The 21205-nt window shown below is 39.3% G+C and overlaps 1 protein-coding gene across 1 annotated transcript in view; it reads left to right on the forward strand.

The window, feature by feature from the left end:
- The window catches only part of MDN1 (midasin AAA ATPase 1), a 131670-nt gene that overhangs the window by 13739 nt on the left and 96726 nt on the right, over positions 1-21205 (forward strand). Inside the window, exons 10-31 of the mRNA XM_060753035.2 lie at positions 675-862; positions 1107-1185; positions 1602-1697; positions 3164-3276; positions 4620-4768; positions 4863-4923; positions 5869-6080; positions 7794-7897; positions 8000-8144; positions 9293-9389; positions 11233-11346; positions 12312-12459; positions 12569-12679; positions 12967-13118; positions 13316-13494; positions 16259-16467; positions 17904-18050; positions 19143-19284; positions 19402-19536; positions 19670-19808; positions 19913-20051; positions 20161-20291. Coding sequence (XP_060609018.2) covers positions 675-862; positions 1107-1185; positions 1602-1697; positions 3164-3276; positions 4620-4768; positions 4863-4923; positions 5869-6080; positions 7794-7897; positions 8000-8144; positions 9293-9389; positions 11233-11346; positions 12312-12459; positions 12569-12679; positions 12967-13118; positions 13316-13494; positions 16259-16467; positions 17904-18050; positions 19143-19284; positions 19402-19536; positions 19670-19808; positions 19913-20051; positions 20161-20291 — 2990 coding nt within the window. The remainder of the gene's footprint in view (positions 1-674; positions 863-1106; positions 1186-1601; positions 1698-3163; positions 3277-4619; positions 4769-4862; positions 4924-5868; positions 6081-7793; positions 7898-7999; positions 8145-9292; positions 9390-11232; positions 11347-12311; positions 12460-12568; positions 12680-12966; positions 13119-13315; positions 13495-16258; positions 16468-17903; positions 18051-19142; positions 19285-19401; positions 19537-19669; positions 19809-19912; positions 20052-20160; positions 20292-21205) is intronic.

Genomic DNA, 21205 nt, shown 5'->3' on the forward strand with positions numbered 1-21205 from the left:
TATCTGATGTTTTAATTGGTTAAGTGGTTTACATGTGTGTTTTAATTGTAATTTTGGCATGTCCCTTGTAAGCTGCCCTGAGTCCCCTAGGGGAGATGGTTGGTAGGGTATAAAAATAAAGTTATTATTATTATTATTTTATTATTATTATTAAGTTGGAACAGGTACATTTTTAAAGTGTGACTCCAGCCATATATACACACACGCACACACTTCGAATAGCATAGGGAAGGGAGTTGTTTTGTTTCTTGCTGTCTGTGACCCTGTTCATAAGATTTCAACTTACTTTCTGTCCCTGTGATAATTGGATTTTGAAAAAATTGCTTGTTGTGGGAACAAGGATTGGAGAGAAAGCTTCAGTGGAAACACCTTTACCCCATGAATAACTCTTTCAGGAGTGAATTTCCCTTTCAAGGGGTAGATTTCTTTCACTTCTTGTTGACTCACCCCCATTCTTAACTATGAATTGTTTGTAAGTCAGATGTTTGTAACTCAGGGACTGCCTGCATGTGCTATTGTCTGACCCTTACTTTATAATTAATGTCTAATGAAATCATAGGATTTTATTTTCCATATTCAAGATAAAATTCTGTATGTTATAAAATGTGATATAGTGCAGAACACTAAAATCATTAGAAAATAATTGCTTTCGTGAACATTCCTTCTTTTTTCAGATTCTGCAGAGGAATTACCCGAAACTTGCAGCAGTATTGGATTGTCTATTAGACATCTACATTGAGCTCACTAATGATAAACATTTATCCGAAAGCCATATTCCAGGAGATGAAACCATAATGGGAAATGCTCCAAACTTTACAAAATACAAAATGCCAAGTTTAGAAGGCCGAGAATTATCTCTGAGGTATTTTAATATGTGTTCAAATTGATTGATACTTTATGTTGAAGGTGGCAAATAAACTTTAGACTGTAACACTGTAAGGTTTTGTAAACTCTTTGGCCTTGCCTTAAGAAAAATTCCCAGTGGGAATGTATTAATTGAAAATGGTAATTTCCAGAAAACAACAACAATAATTAGGCAATTAGTTGAGCAAGAATGGAGTTGTGAGGTACTGTTGAGTTGGTGACCATATTTTTTCTTCTTTTAGGGACTTGCTAAATTGGTGCAATAGGATTTCTTTCCATTTTGACAGCTCTCCCAATGCTGCTCTGAATATTTTTCATGAGGTATGACTGCTTGCTACATCATTTTTGAATTTTAGAGTAATTTTGCGTTCTTTTAAAAGTAACCAAAGTGGCTTTAGAAAGTGGAAAACTGGTCCAGAACTTTAAATATTTCTCACTTGTACTTAGGTTATGCACAATTGCAATAATATCCTTGCAGGGGGTCATGTGAATTACACTGGGAAGAGAAATAAATTACTAGAGATGCTATAATATTCAGAAAACCCTGGATAATAGTGGATCGTGTTGGAATGAATGATTTCTGATGAAATTAAAGCATATAGTTGCCCTAGAGGTGTATCCTTTCTTAAGTATTTGCTGCTAGATTTTCCAGTGCAACTTTATGATGACTTCTGACAGAAACATACCATAGAATGAGTTGAAAGATCTAACTAGAAATGTGTTTTTCTCCCTTATAGGCCTTAGACTGTTTCACAGCAATGCTATCCAAACAGGAGAGTAGAGTGAAGATGGCAGAAGTCATTGGAAGCAAATTGAACATTTCCAGACATAAGGTATCTTGCATGTGCAGCTTACCACTTTACGATAGAGTGCAGAGGAGTTTCCAATGAACTCTGTCAAAAATCTTCTCCTTTCTGTCAGCTGTCAAGCCCTGGAAGGGCCAGCTGATGTTCCTTCTGACCAGAAGAAAAAGGAGAGAAGAGAAGTCAGTTCAGACCATGAAAATCTGGCTGTCCTGAATACCTGGATGAACATAAAGTTAGGTGCATCCACTTGAGAATAGACCTCATTTCTACCTCCTCCACAGTTGAGACTAGCTGCGTCTCTGTGGTCTGAATTGTCTCCTGACTTCAACAGCAACAGGGAGGTCCTCTCAGGCTTAATAGCTGCCATGTTTTGAGAAGATGTAGAATTGCATGTGCAGAGCTATACACATACATGTAGAATATAGTAGTAGTGGGAGGAAGAAGAAGAGGAGGAGGAGGATGGCTTGCAAAGTCTCTGGCACAAGGCAGTAAAGATGGTCTCAGTGGTGATTGGCACACTGGGTGCAGTGCCTAAAGACCTTGGCCAGCACTTAAAAACAATAAGCGCTGACAAATTTACCACCTGTCGGCTGCAAATGACCACCCTATTCAGATGGGAAGCGTCCGATGTGTGATCCAATACAACAGCCAGCATAATGATCTTGTTTTCTCTGTACTAATCTTGTTGTGTGTCTAATAATAATAATAATTTATTTGTTTGTATGTTTGTTTGTTACCACTTCTCCTCACAGCTTGAGGTGGGTCACAACCCAGTTAAAACACGTAATAATAAAATATATTCAATAGAATGCATATATTAAAATACATTTCTGTAAGATACATATACACATAAACCCAGACAAAGATTAAAGTGCAGTAGACACAGGGCGATTTTTAAAATTCATAGTTAAGAGTGGTTGGGTAGGCCTGCCAGAAGAGTTGGATCTTCAGTTGTGTCTTGAATTATGACAGCAGATTTAGCTGTAGGAGCTCTTCCAGCGTGAGCTTCCACAATATTGGAGCAGCTGATGAAAATATCCTCTGGGTGACGGTCGCGAGTCAGATTCTGGCTGGTTGGAGTAAGCGTCCTTCAGACAACCAGTGTCAGCAGCGGATTGTATGGGAGAAGGTGATCTTGTGGGCAACCTGGATCCAAACCATGTAGGGCTTTAATAATAAAGACCAATACTTTGTACTTTGCTCAGAAACTAATTAATAGCCAATGGAGTGACTTTAATATGGATGTGATGTGCTTACTCCTAGATGTTCCTGTAACTTGTCTGGCTACTGTGTTTTTGAATTAATTGGAGTTTCCAAATTTTGTACAGAGGTAGGCCAATGTAAGGCACATTGCAGAAGTCTGACCTTGAGGATGCCAGCACGTGCATCACCTCTTTAGGTTTTCCAAATCTAGGAAGGGGCACAGCTAGCGTATTAGCTGAAATCGGTAGTAAGCTGGTATAGAACATTATGTGTGTTCATTTTTTTTGTAGGCTGAATACTACTGTCAGCTTTATAAACCACAACTTGTTATCGCAGACCAAGAAGTTAGTGTGGGAAGAGTCAAGCTTTTGCGGAAGCCAACACATGCGCTACTTGCTCAAAGGTATTGATAATTTTCAACTCTCTTCTAAGTTACGGGCCTAACTGCACCTATGTTTATTATGTAGTGTTCAGCTCTCTTGGCTTTCTTTAAGGCAAGTGGTTTTAATTCCACTTCTTGCAAAGAGAGGAAACTTAATCCTTAATTTTCTTTAGCCAGCTTCCTCTTGATTTCTCCTTTGGAATTTTGTAATGTGTTGGTCCTCAGGAAAATGTACTAGTTAATGCAATGTGCAGATTAACCCCATTCTTTTTACATGTCTATCCTGGTATAATGAAATGTCTTGTAATTTCAAAATTTCACAGCCTTCAACAATACATCTCACAGCCATGTTTTTAAAAATGATAATCCATTTTTCCTGAACCTGATTTTAGATATTCTGTCTATTTTTTAATCATCTGTCTATTTAGGGATCCAGTAGGTGAAATATGCATGGCACTGCTTTGTGATGTTGTTGTTCATTCGTTCAGTCGTTTCCGACTCTTTGTGACTTCATGGACCAGCCCACGCCAGAGCTTCCTGTCGGTCGTCACCACCCTCAGCCCCTTCAAGGTCAATCCAGTCACTTCAAGGATACCATCCATCCATCTTGCCTTTTCCTTCTATTTTCCCCAGCATAATTGTCTTCTCTAAGCTTTCCTTTCTTCTCATTATGTGGCCAAAGTACTGTTAATGTAAGATTAGTGTAATGTGAATGTTTAAATGTAATTTTGTGTAATGCCTGTGAATGTAACCTGATTGCATTAGCAGAGAGTGTATTGACTCTGAAAGGGTTAATCAGTCAAGCCTCTAATGAACTGTGAAGTTGTGACCCTGAGTGTGCCTGAAACGTAGGGAGGATCCAGAGATAAGATTTCATTCGTCCTTCTTACTTCGGTGCTTTTGTCTTGTTTCTGTCTTTTTGGTTGGGTGTCAATGTGAGTGTGTGCTGTATATTTGCTCTACTCAGTAAAGCTATACGTTTGCTTTTACTGAAGTCTCAAAGTGTCCATTCTTCTAAGCTTCAAAGCTTCTGTCGCACTCTGACAAGTACTTCATCTTGGCCTCTACTATTCTTCCCTCCAATGAGCAGTCAGGCTTTACTTCTTGAAGTACTGCTTCATAGAGACATAATATTTATGAACTGAAGAATTAATATTCCATGTAGTAAATTGGGTCTTTATTTACCTTTAAGCAAGTACGTGGCTTGAAAAACTCTTGTAGCCTTTGTTTGGATTATTTAATTTCTCTTGTTTCAGTTATTTGTTCATTTTCATTTGGAATTGTTTGTATTTCTTTTATCTCTTTCTTACTCTGAGATGCCATGATGAAAATATTTTAATTAATAAATGATAATGTATTGGCAGGAAAAAGCTGACCTTTGCACCAACACGTCCATCTTCGGTGTTAATCGAGCAGCTTGCTGTGTGTGTTGAGAAAGGGGAGCCTGTATTGCTGGTGGGTGAAACAGGGACTGGCAAAACCTCCACTGTTCAATATCTGGCCCATATTACAGGTAAAGTCTGATATAATCTGGGAATCTTCTGTCAAGGTTCAGGAAGTCATTCAAGAACGGATTGAGAGTGTTTTGTGCTTGTTCTTTTTTCGAGGACACCGTTTGAGAGTCATCAATATGAACCAGCAGAGTGATACTGCAGATCTTCTAGGCGGGTGAGTGGCCAACAGTTCTATAAATTGCTTTTGACATCTGTAGCAATTTCTTATTTTATCACATTTATAAGTTCACAGCTTCTTCTTTTTTTAGTATGACCAACAGTATCTAGTTGTGGAGTTTATTTCCAGAAGCAATCAAATCAAAATAAATTGCAAAATGAGTTAATAGGTAGCAGCACATTGTTACCTAGGAATAGAAAATTGTGTACAGATCAAAACTATAAAAATGTATCAAATAACTTTGGTACAAGACTTGGAAAACCGCTTTTTATAGCAAAATATTTTTTTTTCAATTCCTGTAAAAAAAAATCAGATGAATGTGGTATCTTTTGGAAACAAACTCTACCATGAGTGCCTTCAACTGGAAATGCTTTCTGTCAACAGAACTGGAAAAGGGGTGATTTTTCTCTCCCTTTTGGGCTGACCTGCAGTGTTCTAAGTATCTTCTGGAGTGCATGTCAGAGGTGCAAAGAAACAGAAAAGAAGGAAAAGTTTTGTTTTGTGAGGAGAAGTTAGTTGATGTACGTTTCCTCTTGCCCCATTTTGTTGTGATGGACTTTTTGGAATCACACTTCCCTCACACAACTTTTAAGAATCTGCTTATATGTGTGACTTCCTAGAAGTATTGGGAACATCATGTTGTTAATCTGGTAGGCTAATTGGGAGGAGCTGGTGTGTTGTTGATCCAAAAGATCAACAAAGGATGAGCTACTTGAGTGCCATACAAATTAAGAAAAGATACCAAGTAAGGGCAATAAATAAAGGGATGTGCAGCTGTAAGGCGGGTGAGTTGGATGGTGGGACAATTGAGGAGGAAAGGTTCACAAAGCATGGCCCTTTCAGTGTCTGAAAATTCTAAATTTTGTACATGCTTTTTGAGATCTAGGGGTTTTTTGCCACAAAAGCAGTTGAAATGCTTGTTTTTCTTTTCATCCTTCGTAGCTATAAGCCAGTGGATAATAAACTGATTTGGTTGCCCTTGCGAGAATCTTTTGAGGAGCTGTTTGCACAGACATTTTCCAGAAAGCAAAACCAGACTTTCTTAGGCCACATCCAGACATGCTACAGGCAGAAGCGCTGGCATGACCTTCTCAAACTGATGCAGCATGTTTACAAATCTGCTATGAACAAAGAAGCTATAGAAAACACCTCTGGTAAGATTTTTATTAACTTTGGAGGACTTCAAACTTTTGAAATATCATTCGTCTATTTAATAGCTAAGTTGGATGCAATCCAGATTGGAAATAGAAACAGTGAAAATTGAATATATCCACAAACCCCATTCCATCAATAGTGGATTGAACAGAGGCTATGGTTTCCTAGCATACTGCACATATTATAATTTAAGGAATGGAGTTTTTGGATGAATTTCAATTCTGACAGCGCGTTGAACAGATATAACAGTTTCCTGGCCCGGCATGTATTATGTATTGTGTATGTTAAAATATATTATAACACTAGTTAACACTTCAGCCTCATGAGGGCCCAATTGGAAAGTTTATCCTTTCTGGTTCCCAACCAGCATCACATTACATTCCAATAACTCCCTTCACTATTCATATCGTTATGTACTTACTTTGGCTCTAGACAACATGTGCCTTTGTCCCTCAATAGCCTTTACTAAAACCGAACTTATCAGCCCAAATGCAGAAACTTTGCTCCCAAAAGTCTGCACCTAGTCACTCAATTCACCTGATGAAGTAGACTTACCGTATATACTCAAGTAAAAGCTGAGGCGCCTAATTTTATCACAAAAACTGGGAAAACGTGTTGACTTAAGTTTAAGCCGAGGGTGAAAAATGCAGCAGCTAGCTGTTGGTAAATTTCAAAATAAAAATAGATACCAATAAAATTGCATTAATTGAGAGATCAGTAGGTTAAATGTTTTTGAATATTTTCATAAAATTATAATTTAAGTTAAGACTGTCCAACTCTGATTAAACTATTATTCTAATCTTCAATGTAAATGTGTTTACGTATCCTTCCAATAATAATAAATAGAGTAAAATCATAAACGCAATAATAACAATAATGATAGAGTAAAATAATGGAAATGTAATTTTTTTCCCGTGTCAGGAGCGACTTGAGAAACTGCAAGTCGCTTCTGGTGTGAGAGAATTGGCCAGGGGATGCCTGGATGTTTTGATGTTTTACCATCCTTGTGGGAGGCTTCTTTCATGTCCCCACATGGGGAGCTGGACCTGACAGAAGGAGCTCATCTGCTCTCTCCCTGGATTCGAACCTGCGACCTGTCTTTGGTCCTGCCAGCACAATGGTTTAACCCATTGCACCACTGGGGGCTCCTATCGAAATGTAATAATAACAGTAATAATAGAGTGAAGTAATAAATGTAATAATAATAATAATAATAATAATAATAATAAAGTAAAATAATGTAAATGTAATAACAATAATAAATAGAGTAAAAATACATGTAATCATAATAATAGAGTAAAATAATAAATATAATAATAGAGCAAAATAAAAAATGTAATAATAATAACAATAACAGAGTAAAATAATAAATAATTTTGACTCAAGTATAAGGCGAGGGGAGCTTTTTCAGCCTAAAAAAGGCTGAAAAACTTGGCTTATAATCGGTGTATATACGGTAAGTCTATGAAACCGTATGAAGTCTCTTAGTCTTAAAGATTTTAAAAGCTCCTTTTGCATATTGATCTAAATTAACATGGCTCGATTATTAAGACTTCAGTTATTGCTTGGGTCATATGCTTTAAAGATCATGCTCTGTTGTTGAGTTTAATAGGTTAAAAGTGCTAGCACGATAATAACTGTTTCAACTAACTGGATTTCTGGATTAAAATAGTAAAATTTGAAAACTCTTTACTATGTTTTTGATTTTGTAGGCCCCCCATTGAAGGAAAAATGGGAAGAGCTTGGTATCCGGCTTAATCATGCCCAACAGCAGATGAAGATGACAGAAAATGCTCTAGTCTTTGCCTTTGTAGAGGTATTCATTTTGTATATTTCTTACTCATTCTTAAAGCTGATCCATTTTCTAACCAGCAGGCGATTCTCATGTACTAACCCTTGGCTTTGGTTTTGCATTTAGGGCACGCTGGCACAAGCAGTGAAGAAAGGAGAGTGGATTCTTCTCGATGAGATTAACTTGGCAGCAGCAGAAACTTTAGAATGCCTGAGTGGTTTACTTGAAGGACTGTCTGGTTCACTAGTATTACTAGACAGAGGAGACACAGGTATTTTGTTTTTGTTTTTCCAGGGGTCACTTTTTCTGATTGGTAATTCTGTATAGGCAGGTGACTGTTTTACTTTTTTAAAAGTGTAATTTGATATAGTGATATTACAGATATGCGGTTGTCGGCACCCACCTTTTGATCAGAGTTTTCCAAACTGTGTGTCACGACACATTAATTTGTCAGTTGCACTGTGGATGGATCATGCGAATGTAACGAGAACCTTCTGAATCTATGTGAAATAAGCAATAAATCTTGCATCTATCTATACACATAATAAAAGTGAAAATGTGTATGTGTGACCACTTACACAGACAGCCTTTCACCTCCACAAACAGCTATAGTTCCCACTGAGCAGGAAACACCCATGGCCCTCCCTCCACTGACATTGCAAGTTATAGTGAGCGCAATGATCATGTAGACCAGGGGTCCTCAAACTTTTTAAACAGAGGGCCAGGTCACAGCCCCTCAAACTGTTGGAGGGCCAGATTATAATTTGAAAAAAATAAATTAATTCCTATGCACACTGCACATATCTTATTTGTGGTGCAAAACCACTTAAAAACTATACCATAATTAAAATGAAGAACAATTTTAGCAAATATAAACTTTTTAGTATTTCAGTGGGAAGTGTGGGCCTTCTTTTGACTGATGAGATAGGATTGTTGTTGTTGTTGTGTGCTTTCAAGTCATTTCAGACTTAGGTTGACCCTGACCGAGGGCCGGGTAAAAGACATCTGGCCCCCGGGCCTTAGTTTGAGGACCCCTGATGTAGACCAAACCGAAGTGATATTACCTAGCATCCTAAAAGAAAAAAAATCCTTTTCTGGTTTTAAAAATGTGAATGAAAGGTTTTCATGAGATAGTTTGTATCCCCATACATTTTATTATTACAGTTTATGCGTGTGTCCGAATCTCTTATAAGGGAATGGTTTAACCATCGGTTTGCTACTTTCAACTAGCAGTTGGAATTAGGCCATCATAAATACTGCTTTCAAAGGGGAATAATAGGATTACACAGGAGTTCAACAATAGGGAAATCATTATTACCAGTGTTATATCATCTTTAAATACTTAACAACTTTCTTAGGCTGGATTGTGTTCTTTCTGAAGTTAAGAGAACTACAATTGCTTGGCGGTCTTTTTTCCAGAACCATTGGTACGCCATCCAAATTTTCGTTTGTTTGCCTGTATGAATCCTGCTACTGATATTGGAAAAAGAAATCTACCTCCTGGAATAAGAAACAGGTAAACATTTCTTCAACATTGATATCTATTTGTATCATTGGGTTTTGTCATATGAATTTAAGCTTATCTGGTTTCCAAGGCATCTTATGAACTTATCTGATAAAAGGACACATTGTAGCTAAAATTTGGTATTGGCAAAGGTATACTAACACACTAAAGAAGATGGGAATTACGATTATGCTCAGACATATTTTTCATTTGGAGATACCAGATTTAGAACAGAAAACTGGAATGAAACCATAATTTCATGGGAAAGTTAAAAGATAAAATACCTACGCTGCTCTGTTGGCTGTCTTCTAAAAGGTCAGCATTATATGGAAGCAGCGAAATACTGGATAAAAGGCTAGCTGGGCATATGAGTGAATTTTATGGTCACTGATATTTCATAGACCTTTCAGCCCGGTTAGCCAGCAACATTTGTGTTTTTGGATTGGGTTTGCAAGCAGACCAACAGTAACTTCCTGCCTTCTCTTTGCTTTTATAGTTCTGTCTGATGTTTAATTACCTTTCTTTCACCCAATAAGAGGAATAGATTCCCCTCCACTAAAAAGTTGTCATTTGGAGAGGCACATACTGCTTCCCTAAAGTGGGTTTTCCCTTTAACTTATTACAAAGTCATTCATTTCTAAGTTCTCTGAAACCCCAGCTCTGGTTTCAGTTCTGTGAAAAAGTAGCATCATTGTCCTGTTCTATTTATCAAAGAGAACCACAGAGCCTTTATGTTTCTTACTAGAGTGTAACAGAAATTACCGTATATTCTGTCATATAAGACTACTTTTTAACCCAAGAAAATCTCAAAAGTCAGGGGTCATCTTATAAGTGGGGGTAGTCTTATACATGGGAGTCGTCTTATATGCTGGAGTAGCCTTATGCATGGGAGGCGTCTTATATGCGGGAGTAGTCTTATACGTCAGGAGTCATCTTATAGAGCAGGTGCTGAAACTTCCAATCCAGATTGGAGAATCTGTGGTTGCTGCATATTGTGGGGGGAGCTCAAAAATGGCAGTGGCCGCATCCCTGCCATATGCAGCAACTGTATGAAAACATTAAGGGCGACGCTGTACAAGTATGGTAGAAGAAAATCCATTCATCAGGATTTGTGGACTTAATGCGGTCCTGATGGTGAGGTGAAGGGGTGCCTCACTGGGAAGGTGTAAACAAAGGGCGGAGCAAGCTGCAGGCATCTGGGGTGCCCGGGTATGGAAAAAAAAGATAGAGTGGCTTTGGGCCCAGAAAAACACAACTCTTTTACCTGTCTGGCCCGCCCTTGTATCCTATTATTGTACCTCCTCCTCTGCCTCTCAGATCTCGCTCCTGAAGACTGCAGTGAAGTGGTGCAGGTGCGGGATCTTAGAGGCAGAGAAGGGAGGTACAGTAATAGGAAAATAACTATATTGAAATCAAAACTGATGCTTTTAAAAAATTTATTTGGTGTGTGTTGGAAGAGGGGTAGTTTTATACAGCAAGTATATCCCAAACTCTATATTTTAACTGGAAAAGTTGGGGGTCGTCTTATACGCCCAGTCATCTTATATGACGGAATATACGGTATTTCCTTTTTTGTTACATTTTTTAACTCCTTCACATACAGGGAAATTAGTAATAAAATTATTATTATTGTTAACTGAGGTCTCATTAGGCCAGAGTTTTGTTTGTTGTACTTGCTTGTCTTATCAAATTGTATTCCACTGAAATTGCTTTCTGGTTGAAAGAGTGCAAGATACCAAAATCTTGTGATGGTACCAAAATCAAGTGCATTATTCTTGTACTGGGTATCTACAAAGCTATATACGTTAGTAGAAGTAAGCAACTGAGTTATTTATACTATAATATTATCTTGTAGATTTACTGAACTTTACATAGAGGAACTACAAAATGAAGGCGACTTGCAGATACTTATTGCAGATTACCTGAAAGGGCTGAATGTGAACAAAAACATAATCAGTGGAATCATAAAGTAAGTCAGATATTGTCTATTTTAGTAAATCATAGCAAAGCACTCTATATAGATGCATAACTGATTACTTCTGCAGTAAGAACTGGCATTCTCCTGAATTCATTGTAAATCAAAGCATTTAGCAGATTATTAAAATTGTGCGTTAATATGCAGGCCTACCTACTTATTATTTTTTAAATTAGGCTATGCTGCATTTCCTCATTACCATTATCTTAACTTTCCATACTGTAGTGTTTGATAAGTGGACTTCCTCCTCTCTTTCCAAACCTCAGTTATTTAAGAACTTCAACTGAAAGTACTTTGTCTTTTAATTTTAATCAGTAGCCTAGCTCAGTGAGTATACCCAGATCAAAAATAGCTAACTGGCCTTAGGGAAGATTTAGAAGATCTGCTTCCTTCCCTGTTCTGCCCTGCCCTGCCCCTAAATTATTTAACTCTTCTGAGAATAGTCCCATGTGACTTAAGGAATTGTCCTTCTTGAACATTGGTTTAGTTAGTCCTTCTGATAGATGATTATTTATCCCTCCAGAACAACTTTTGTTACATTCTAACTTTCTTTAGCTGGCATGAGATAAGTATAGGACTCTTGCTTTGAATTCATAATTTAACTAGGAGAGCATTTTATGTTTTATATGTCTTGATCATGGTAACATTTAGAATTGAACATTCCTTATTCTTTACTGCTGCCTTCCTTTCCCTGAATATTGGCAGTACAAACCTGGGACTTGAAGGGAATTGTAGTCCACCAGTGTGTGGAGATTGCCTAGAGGTTGGCCATCCCTGCTGAATTCGCTCTCTCACACTTGGCATAGATGGGCAACAAAATGGGAAATTTACAGTCCTTGCAAAACGTTTTGCAACTTCTTTAAGCCTGAAGGGGACAATCTTTGCAGCACATTTATTTTATTATTACCCAGGTGAAACTGGTGTTACTAAAATCATTCATCATCTGTTTTCTTCTATAGTTTCTATTTGTCTGTGAGAAAGGAGTGTGAAACCAAACTGGTGGATGGGACAGGCCAAAGACCCCATTACAGCCTTCGAACTCTGTGCAGAGCATTAAGATTTGCATCAAACAATCCGTGCAACAACATACAGCGCTCACTTTATGAGGTGATTGCTCTTGCTCTTCGTTCCTGAACTTTAAAAGCCTTTGGGGAAGAAAATGCCTATATAGAGTTTCACAAATTTAAAAAATCATATTTTGTTTCCTTTTCAACAGGGCTTTTGCTTGGGCTTTCTTACACAACTTGACAGAATTTCTTACCCAATTGTTCAGAAGCTGATAGGCCACCATATCGTGACTGGGAATATGAAAAACCTTCTGAGGCAGGTAGGTGTTTTCCACACTGCTGTCCTTTGTCCTCTTGAAGGTTGGATAAGGTTTAGGTTTGTCACATATGTATCATCTTGAGTGGCAAGGATGGGTTTTCACATAACTTTTTAAAAGCTCATGGGTGAAGCATAAGGATTTTTTTTTGTAGTTTTCTCTTTAACAGCTCCTCGATAATGTGTTTTTTGGGGTTTTTTTGGGGGGGGGTGCGGTGATCTGTGGCTAGCATTAATTTCAGCTTTTACAAGCAACTCGTGTCAAAAGGTGATGTAAAGTATCTTTTTCAGCCCTTACCAGAATTAAAAGAAGGGAGAATCATCAATATAGAAGGATACTGGATTTCTGTTGGCGATAAGGAACCCACTGTGGATGAATCCTATGTACTCACATCTTCAGTTAAACTTAACCTCAGAGATATTGTCAGAGTTGTGTCGGCTGGGTATGTTGGATTTTGTTTATACCTTTTTCTATTCAGAGCAAGTATCATAAGTAAAGTTGTATGCCAAATTAGCATCATTCTCTAAATATTCCAAAGTTCTGCTTTAATAAGAGAAACTTTAAAAAAACTAATTTGTGATCATAATACTGATGCTATGTCTCTAGCTTTGATTTTTTATATACTTCTGAATTTTCCAGGAGTTACCCAGTATTGATTCAAGGAGGCACTTCTATTGGCAAAACCAGTTTAATTCGCTGGTTGGCTACAGCAAGCGGGAACCACTGTGTCCGGATTAATAATCATGAACACACTGACATCCAAGAGTATATTGGCTGTTATACATCAGATGAGTCTGGGAAGTTGATATTTAAAGAAGGTAAAGCTGTGTTCATTAATTATGTTAACCTCTTAGTCGATCTTGTTAGAACCAGGACTCTTCCCACCCCTCCTTCTGTTTCCCATAGAAACAGAGGATCCCTTTTCTTTAGCATTGTTGTTTACCACATGGGTTACCACCGACCTTGGGTGGATAATAGCAGTACTACTGGCACCATTTTGAGTTATTTTTCTTTTTGAGGAAACTCCCTTTCTCATTTTAATTGTAACATTATGGATTCTTTACTAGCAGATTGCTCCACTGCCTTCTGTTGAACTGGAAGGGGGAAGGAAGAGGTTTGGTGAAGCAGCATGTACACAAAAGGGGAAGAGGAATGTGAGGCTATGGCTGCCTTAAGTCACTGGCCAGCCCAAGTTCTGTAGTTGCCCCATTATCTGCCCACTTACCTCCTCTTGCATGGGTGGCACGTGTGCTTTCAGACTAGTCATGGTTTTCAGCAGGCAGCGAAAGTTGCAGGCGAGTAAGTACTGTAGAGTTGGGGAGAGAAGGGTTGTGTGACAGATGTGGTGATGTTTCCAGTTCTGTGCATGTCTGTGCAAAATGAGTGAATTTGTAAAAATTTACTTTCTGGTGAATAGGATTGGCAGCCTTAGAAGGAGGGGGATTTGAGGGAGACTTCAATTGAGTTGATTTGATGAACCCTGTGTTTGGTGATGATTTATTAGTCATAAATCAGGATGTGGAAAATGTGCGCTAAGAGTCACATCCAATCTCTAGAGCAGGGGTCCCCAAACTAAGGCCCGCGGGCCAGACGCGGCCCCCCGAGGGCATTTATCCGGCCCGCGGGGTGTGGAGAAGGTTGAGAGGTGGGGTGCGAAGCAGCGTCAAAGCCGCTTCGCCCCCCGCCTCAGGCTTCGCTTCTCCTGCCTCCAGGGAAAAGCCTGGCCTTATCCCAAAGGCTGGAGAACGGGGGAGGCTGGGGGCGAAGCGGCGGGCTGCACCTGGAAGGAGGCTGGCTGATGGGGGCCGGACCAGGCATTTAAGGGCTCCGCTGTTGTGGCTGCTGCTGCTGCAGCCGCCGCATGCCGCAAGGACTTCTCTTTCTCCCTCGCCATGCTTGCGCTGCTCTTCATCCTGCTGCTGCTGCTGCTCCCCGTGGCCTCAACGGCTGCTTGCCCGCTTCTTGCTGCTGCTGCTGCCCGAGGCTCTGTTTGCAAGGTGTTGTCCTTGTGCGTGGAGGCCAAGGGCTGTGCGGGGCTGGCGCACACGCCGGGGGAGCCCTGCAGCGTCTACACTCTGGGATGCGCCCCGGATTGCGCTGCGTGCTGCGGCGGGGAGAGAGGATTCTGCTCCACGTCCTGCTCCGCAGACGGGGCCGCTACTTAGAAGGAGCAGCAGCCAGGAGGAGCACCAGCAGCAAGACCCCATTCTCTATCTGCGTGGGGGGGGGGGGGTCTTGCTGCTAGGGGTGAACTATAAACCCCAGCAACTACAATTCCCAAATGTCAAGATTCTATTTTCCCCAAACTCCACTAGTGTTCACATTTGGGTATATTGAGTATTTGTGCCAAGTTTGATCCAGATCCATCATTATTTGAGTCCACAATGATCTCTGGATGTAGATGAACTACAACTCCCAAACCAAAGGACACTGCCCACCAAATCCTTCCAGTATTTTCAGTTGGTCATGGGAGTTTTGTGTGCCAAGTTTTGTTCAATTCCATCGCTGGTGAGGTTCAGAATACTCTTTGTTTGTAGATGAACTATAAATCCCAGCAACTACAACTCCCAAATGACAAAATCAATTTTTTGAGTGAAGAACATACATTGGATTGTTAGGTGTCTTGTGTCCAAAATTGGTGTCAATTCATCCAGTGTTTTTTGAGTTCTGTTAATCCCACAAACGAACATTACATTTTTATTTATATAGAAGTGTGGGTTTTTGTTTTTTTGATTTTTTGGGGGCTTTTTGCACTGCAAATAATATATGTGCAGAGTGCATAGGAATTCATTCATGTTTTGTTTTTGTTTTTTTCAAATTATAATCCGGCCCTCCAACAGTTTGAGAGACTGTGACCCGGCCCTCTGTTCAAAATGTTTGGGGACCCCTGCTCTAGAGGCTACTTGTAGTCTTTCATTTAAAAATTGAGTTATTTTCTACTGGAAAGTGGTATTTACATTTTCAAATGCTGTAATTGTACACAAAATAATTAAACTAAAAGTCAGAATTAGCAATGAGGAATTCTAGTGGCACAGTGGCTTAAACTACTGAGCTATTGTACTTGTTGACTGAAAGGTTGGCGGTTCAAATCTGAGGAGTGAGCTCCCACTGTTAGGCCCAGCTTCTGCTAACCTAACAGTTCAAAAACATGGAAATGTCAGTAGATCAATAGGTGCTGCTTTGCTGGGAAGGTAACAGCACTCCATGCCAGTCACATGACCTTGGAGGCATCTATGGACAACACCAGCTCTTCACCTTGGAAATGGAGATGAGCACCACCGCCCAGAGTCGAACACAACTAGAGTCGAACACAACTGTCAAGGGAAAACCTTTCCTTTTACCTTAATGACTTTTGATTGGAGTGTTGCTTCAGCTCTTGGTCATTTTGCTTGTTCTTTTGCTGCAAAAGCAATATTGTATGAAAACCATACTTCAGCATTTATTGGTTCTCAATATTTATTGGTTCTCAATATTTGTACAAGTGAAAGATAGTTCTCAGGATTTTTCAACTGCTTCTTCAATGAAGAATATACCTATGTTATGCTAACTATTTTAATGATTATTGTTTTAATCATTTGAAAGGCATTCTCATTGATGCAATGAGGAAGGGCTACTGGATAATCCTGGATGAACTGAATCTGGCACCCACTGATGTTTTGGAGGCCCTGAATAGATTGCTAGATGACAACAGAGAGCTATTCATTACAGAGACCCAAGAAACAGTTAAAGCTCATCCAAAATTCATGCTGTTTGCTACACAGAATCCTCCAGGACTTTATGGAGGCAGAAAGGTATGAGACCATGACACACATCTTTTGCCAACCAGCCCAACAAAAATACATATTGGTTTCTTGGTTTTTAGGAGGTTATTTGGGGTGCTGATTCAGAAAATTGCATTGCCATAGTTTCTTTGATATGGTTATCATTATTTTTATGGGCAAGCAAATAAAGACTAGTATATGGCATATATTAAGGTGTCTCAAAAACTAGTGCTGATAGGGGAAAACTGGTACTATTTTTGAAATCAGCAGATCAGATATACCCAGAGACAGCTCTAATGTTTGAGGTACCAAAACATGTGTTGGCCAGTGTAATAATTTTTGATATATCTCTGCCCCCAACCAGTTCCAGAAAATTTGAACCACAAATCAAACCAACCCCCCCCCCCCTTCCCGGCGCTAACTTTGGTGGCATATTCAACCACAGACCCTTGGGAAGAGATTTTACAGGTTATTCTGCCATCACTAAACACTTTGGGTTGCAGTTTTGCCTCTTTCAGCAAAAGTACTCCAGCTAGTGGTTGCCATATAACTATTTCAGATTGGACTCCTTTGCTGCCTTTCCCCTCTAACACAGGCTGAGGCTTGAGTAGGTCCCATTTCTGAATTGCTTCTCCTCCTCCAAGAGAGAATGGTACATTGCAGGTTTACAGTAAAAGTCCATTATTCCCAAAGAGAAAGAGACCTCTAATATCACACTCTCGGTGGCAAGATATTTATTCTATGCTTTTAGTTCTGTTTCTGGTTTTTGTGTGGAATTGAGCAGAGGAACTAGGAGTCTGCAGCTAGCAAAAATTTCAGCTAAGATGATGTCATATCCATGAATGGGATTGCCTGGACAGCAGGCATTAACCCATTCCTGGATGTGAACCTTCTCTTTGGTAAGAATGGACCTTGATGGTGAAATCCCCATGTACCATTGCTGGATCATTTTAAAATTAGAAAATGGCCCCCAAAGCCCCCCTAACACTAAAAAAAACCCCCTAAGAGTTGTTTACATATCCCCAAAACTCAATCCAATGCTGCAAACAAAATGGCTGTAAATGGTACTCAGAGGTGGCATGACATAACTTACTGTAGCCAAAACATAGTCTCCTTTCCTCACCCAGTTGACCATCCTGATTTAGAGTGAACCTGGTGTCCCAAAGTAGCCAAAAAAGATGTATGCTTCTTTATATAAGTAAGTTACGTATCTATTCATTGTGCTATTTTACTTATAATAAAGAATTATGTCACACCTTAAGGAATTATGGGTTTTATTTGGTGTATAATGTTTACACTATTGGGCACTTCGTTAGATTTAGATTAAATGGACTGCAGTGCATGGAGGTCTACGCCTAATAAATTGTCTTAGCCTTTAGCATGGTAATGAATACTACAGTATGCTAACATGTCTTCCTCCCCTCCCCTAAGTTATTTCGGTGATGTATTTAAATTTTTGTTTTAAGGTATTGTCAAGAGCCTTCAGGAACAGATTTGTGGAGCTGCATTTCGATGAATTACCAAGCACAGAATTAGAAACCATTTTGCATGATGGATGTAGGCTTCCTCCTTCGTACTGCACTAAACTTGTCAAAGTTATGTTAGAACTGCAGGTACTGACATTACTCCTTTTCTCCTTTTTTAAAGCTAACAAATTGAATAGATTATTAAAGTAGATTCAAAGCTTGTGTTTGACGAGAGCATTGATGGTAACTGTTGTAGTTCAGCCCATGACTGTGCCTGGTATTCATGTTTATGTGGATGTAGGTAATGGGGATTCTGGGCCTGCGAGCCATCATGAGATTTTAAGTCCTGAACATGAGCAGTCTGTACCTCCAATAGTCAGTGAAGATTACATTCCACATAGTGCAGAGGAGCTTTTATCTAGGGAAAATAGTTCAGAGACTGAAATCCTAGGTGTAGAAAATAATGAGTTACAAGATAATGAGCTGGTAGATAGGAGGCTTAGTTTTCACAAACTTCAGGCTACTCAGCAGAACCTCCAAAGGTCACAGCACCTCTTACAGAAGAAACCCATAGAAGAAATTCATGGGAGGAGGCATGACTTCATGTCTTTATTAGAGAGGCCGTGATCATTTCCTGGCCAGTCTGGTCAACGTTGGTAATTGAGACAACAGCTCATGCCAAGTCCTAGTCAAGCTTTTTGAGGGAATTCTAGTTTCATGTCTTTACTTCTGTTTCATGCTTACAAGTTTGAAGGATTCTTCCTAGAGTTTTTGTATTGGATTTTATGCTGCCTTGTATTTCCTGGTTTCCTTGCATTCATGGTTAAGTACAGAGCTGTTTCCTAGCCTGGAGTGCAATAGTGCCAAGTCTTATTTTGTAAATGCTACCCTTTTAGAGCAGGTACACTGCATACTAAGTAAAGGAGCTGTGGCAGCCAAACAAATATGTGTCCTCACTTGTTATGCCTTAGAGAATTTCTGAGTAGTGTAGTAATTCCTATGATACTTGTCAGGATGTTTTAAGTTACTGGAGATTGGTGGCACCTCCTTGAACATAGTTGCCTTGACTTACTGTGAACAAGGGGAGACATAAACCAATAAATGGTGAAAATTGGACCATGTAGTGGTGATATAGCTATTTAGAAATCCCATTGAACAGTGAGAGTTACAGCTAGCACAGTGTGAAAGAAAGATTGTGCTTTAGTAGTGTGTACTTACTTTTATGTCCCTGTAATCTAGTCTTATCGCAGAGGTTCCTCAGTGTTTGCTGGCAAGCATGGATTCATTACTCTCCGGGATCTCTTTCGTTGGGGCGAAAGGTACAGATTGGCAACGCAGGCGGAGAAGAACTACGACTGGCTCCAGCATTTAGCAAATGATGGTGAGATGTTCTGTTCGTTTTTCAGCTTATACAGTATTCAGACTTAGGTTCTCAAATCCAATTCAGTAAAACATATGTTATCCAGATTTTTGTTTCATTTCATCTTTTTGTTCTTAGGATTTATGCTTCTGGCAGGAAGAGTCAGGAAACAAGAAGAAGTGGATGTTATTCAAGCTGTTGTTGAAAAACATTTTAAAAGGAAGTTGCATCCCCAGCATCTTTTCTCAAAAGGAAGTGTCAAGAAGCAATTTGGTAACAGCAAATAATGTATTTTAAATGTTTTAATAAAAGCTAATTGAAATAATTAAAATGTTTTAATAAAAGCCAATTGAGTTTTTTTGTTCATTGTATGACTGTGTGCCTGTTCTGACTCTTTTTGAACCAGCCAAAGCATCCACATGGACGACTGTAATGAATGACACATTTAGCCACATTGTATGGACCCAAGGGATGAGAAGACTTGCGATTTTGGCAGGCCGAGCAGTAGAGTTTGGTGAACCGATACTTCTGGTTGGAGACACTGGGTAAATTATTCTTTGTGATCCATATCTTTTTCCAGACTGGACTTTGGGACACAGGGCAAAAGGCCCTTAGCTAGAATGTAACTGTACATATTTTAATTTCACAGGTGTGGCAAAACTACTATTTGCCAAATATTTGCTGCTTTGGCAAACCAGAAACTGTTTTCAGTGAACTGCCATTTGCACATGGAGACCTCAGATTTCCTGGGAGGACTGCGACCAGTCAGGCAGAGATCAAAGGAAAAGGTCAGTTGAAAATAAGGTATCTGGTCCAATGGAAAGCTTTTTCTTTTTCTTTTTGTTGTCTATTTGTTTTTGATTGGAACATATATGTTTTTCCTTTTCTTTCATGTAGGAGGGACTTGACAGTTCTAGGCTGTTTGAATGGCATGACGGCGCCCTTGTTTTAGCAATGAGGGAGGATGGCTTTTTTCTTATGGATGAGATTTCATTGGCAGATGATTCTGTTCTGGAAAGACTTAACAGGTATGCTGTTGAAGGCCCATAAGATCTTCTGCAGAGCCCTTTCCCACCATCTTCTCAGAAGATGCTAGAAAACAATGGAGGGGCCTTCTCTTTAGCTGTGCCCAGACTTTGAGACCCCATAATGAGGTCAGGATAGCTCCATCCTCAGTCTCCTTATGCTGACAAACTAAAATACATAACTTTATGACATTAGGCTTTTAGAAACTGACCTGGCATAGTTGTGTTGTTTTTATAATTGGTTTATAGTTTCTACAATGGTTGTAAACTTTATAAATTCTTAAATTGTTTAAAAATAATTTTTATTTAAATTTTTATTGACATTATTGTATAATTTTAATCCGTATTGTTAACTGCCTTGAATCTCATTTTTGAGAGAAAGAATATAAATGAGTAATATAAAAACAATAATAACAACAACAACAATAATAATAATAATAATAATAATAGAAAAAAGGAGAGCAGCCTTTTTCCATTTTCTTTTATATGTAGTCAGAAATACAACTGTTAGGAATTGTGGGAGTTGAAGTCCAGAACATCTGGAGGGCCAAAGTTTGCCCATGCCTGCTATATACTCATGTATAAAAGGTAAAGGTTTCCCTTGACATTAAGTCTAGCCGTGTCCGACGCTGAAGGGTGGTGCACATCTCCATTTCTAAGCCAAAGAGCTGGTGTTGTCCATAGATGCCTCCAAAGTCATGTGACCGGCATGACTGCATGAAGTGCTGTTACTTTTCCAACAAAGCAGCACCTATTGATCTACTCACATTTGCATGTTTTTGAACTGCTAGGTTGGCGGAAGCTGGGGCTAACAACGGAAATTTACCCCACTCCCCGGATTCGAACCGCTGACCTTTTGGGCAGCGAGTTCTGCAGCTCAGCAGTTTAACCTGCTGTGCCACTAGGGGCTAGGAATG

Source organism: Anolis sagrei, chromosome 1 (genome assembly GCF_037176765.1).
Source record: "Anolis sagrei isolate rAnoSag1 chromosome 1, rAnoSag1.mat, whole genome shotgun sequence".
Lineage (NCBI taxonomy): Eukaryota > Metazoa > Chordata > Lepidosauria > Squamata > Dactyloidae > Anolis > Anolis sagrei.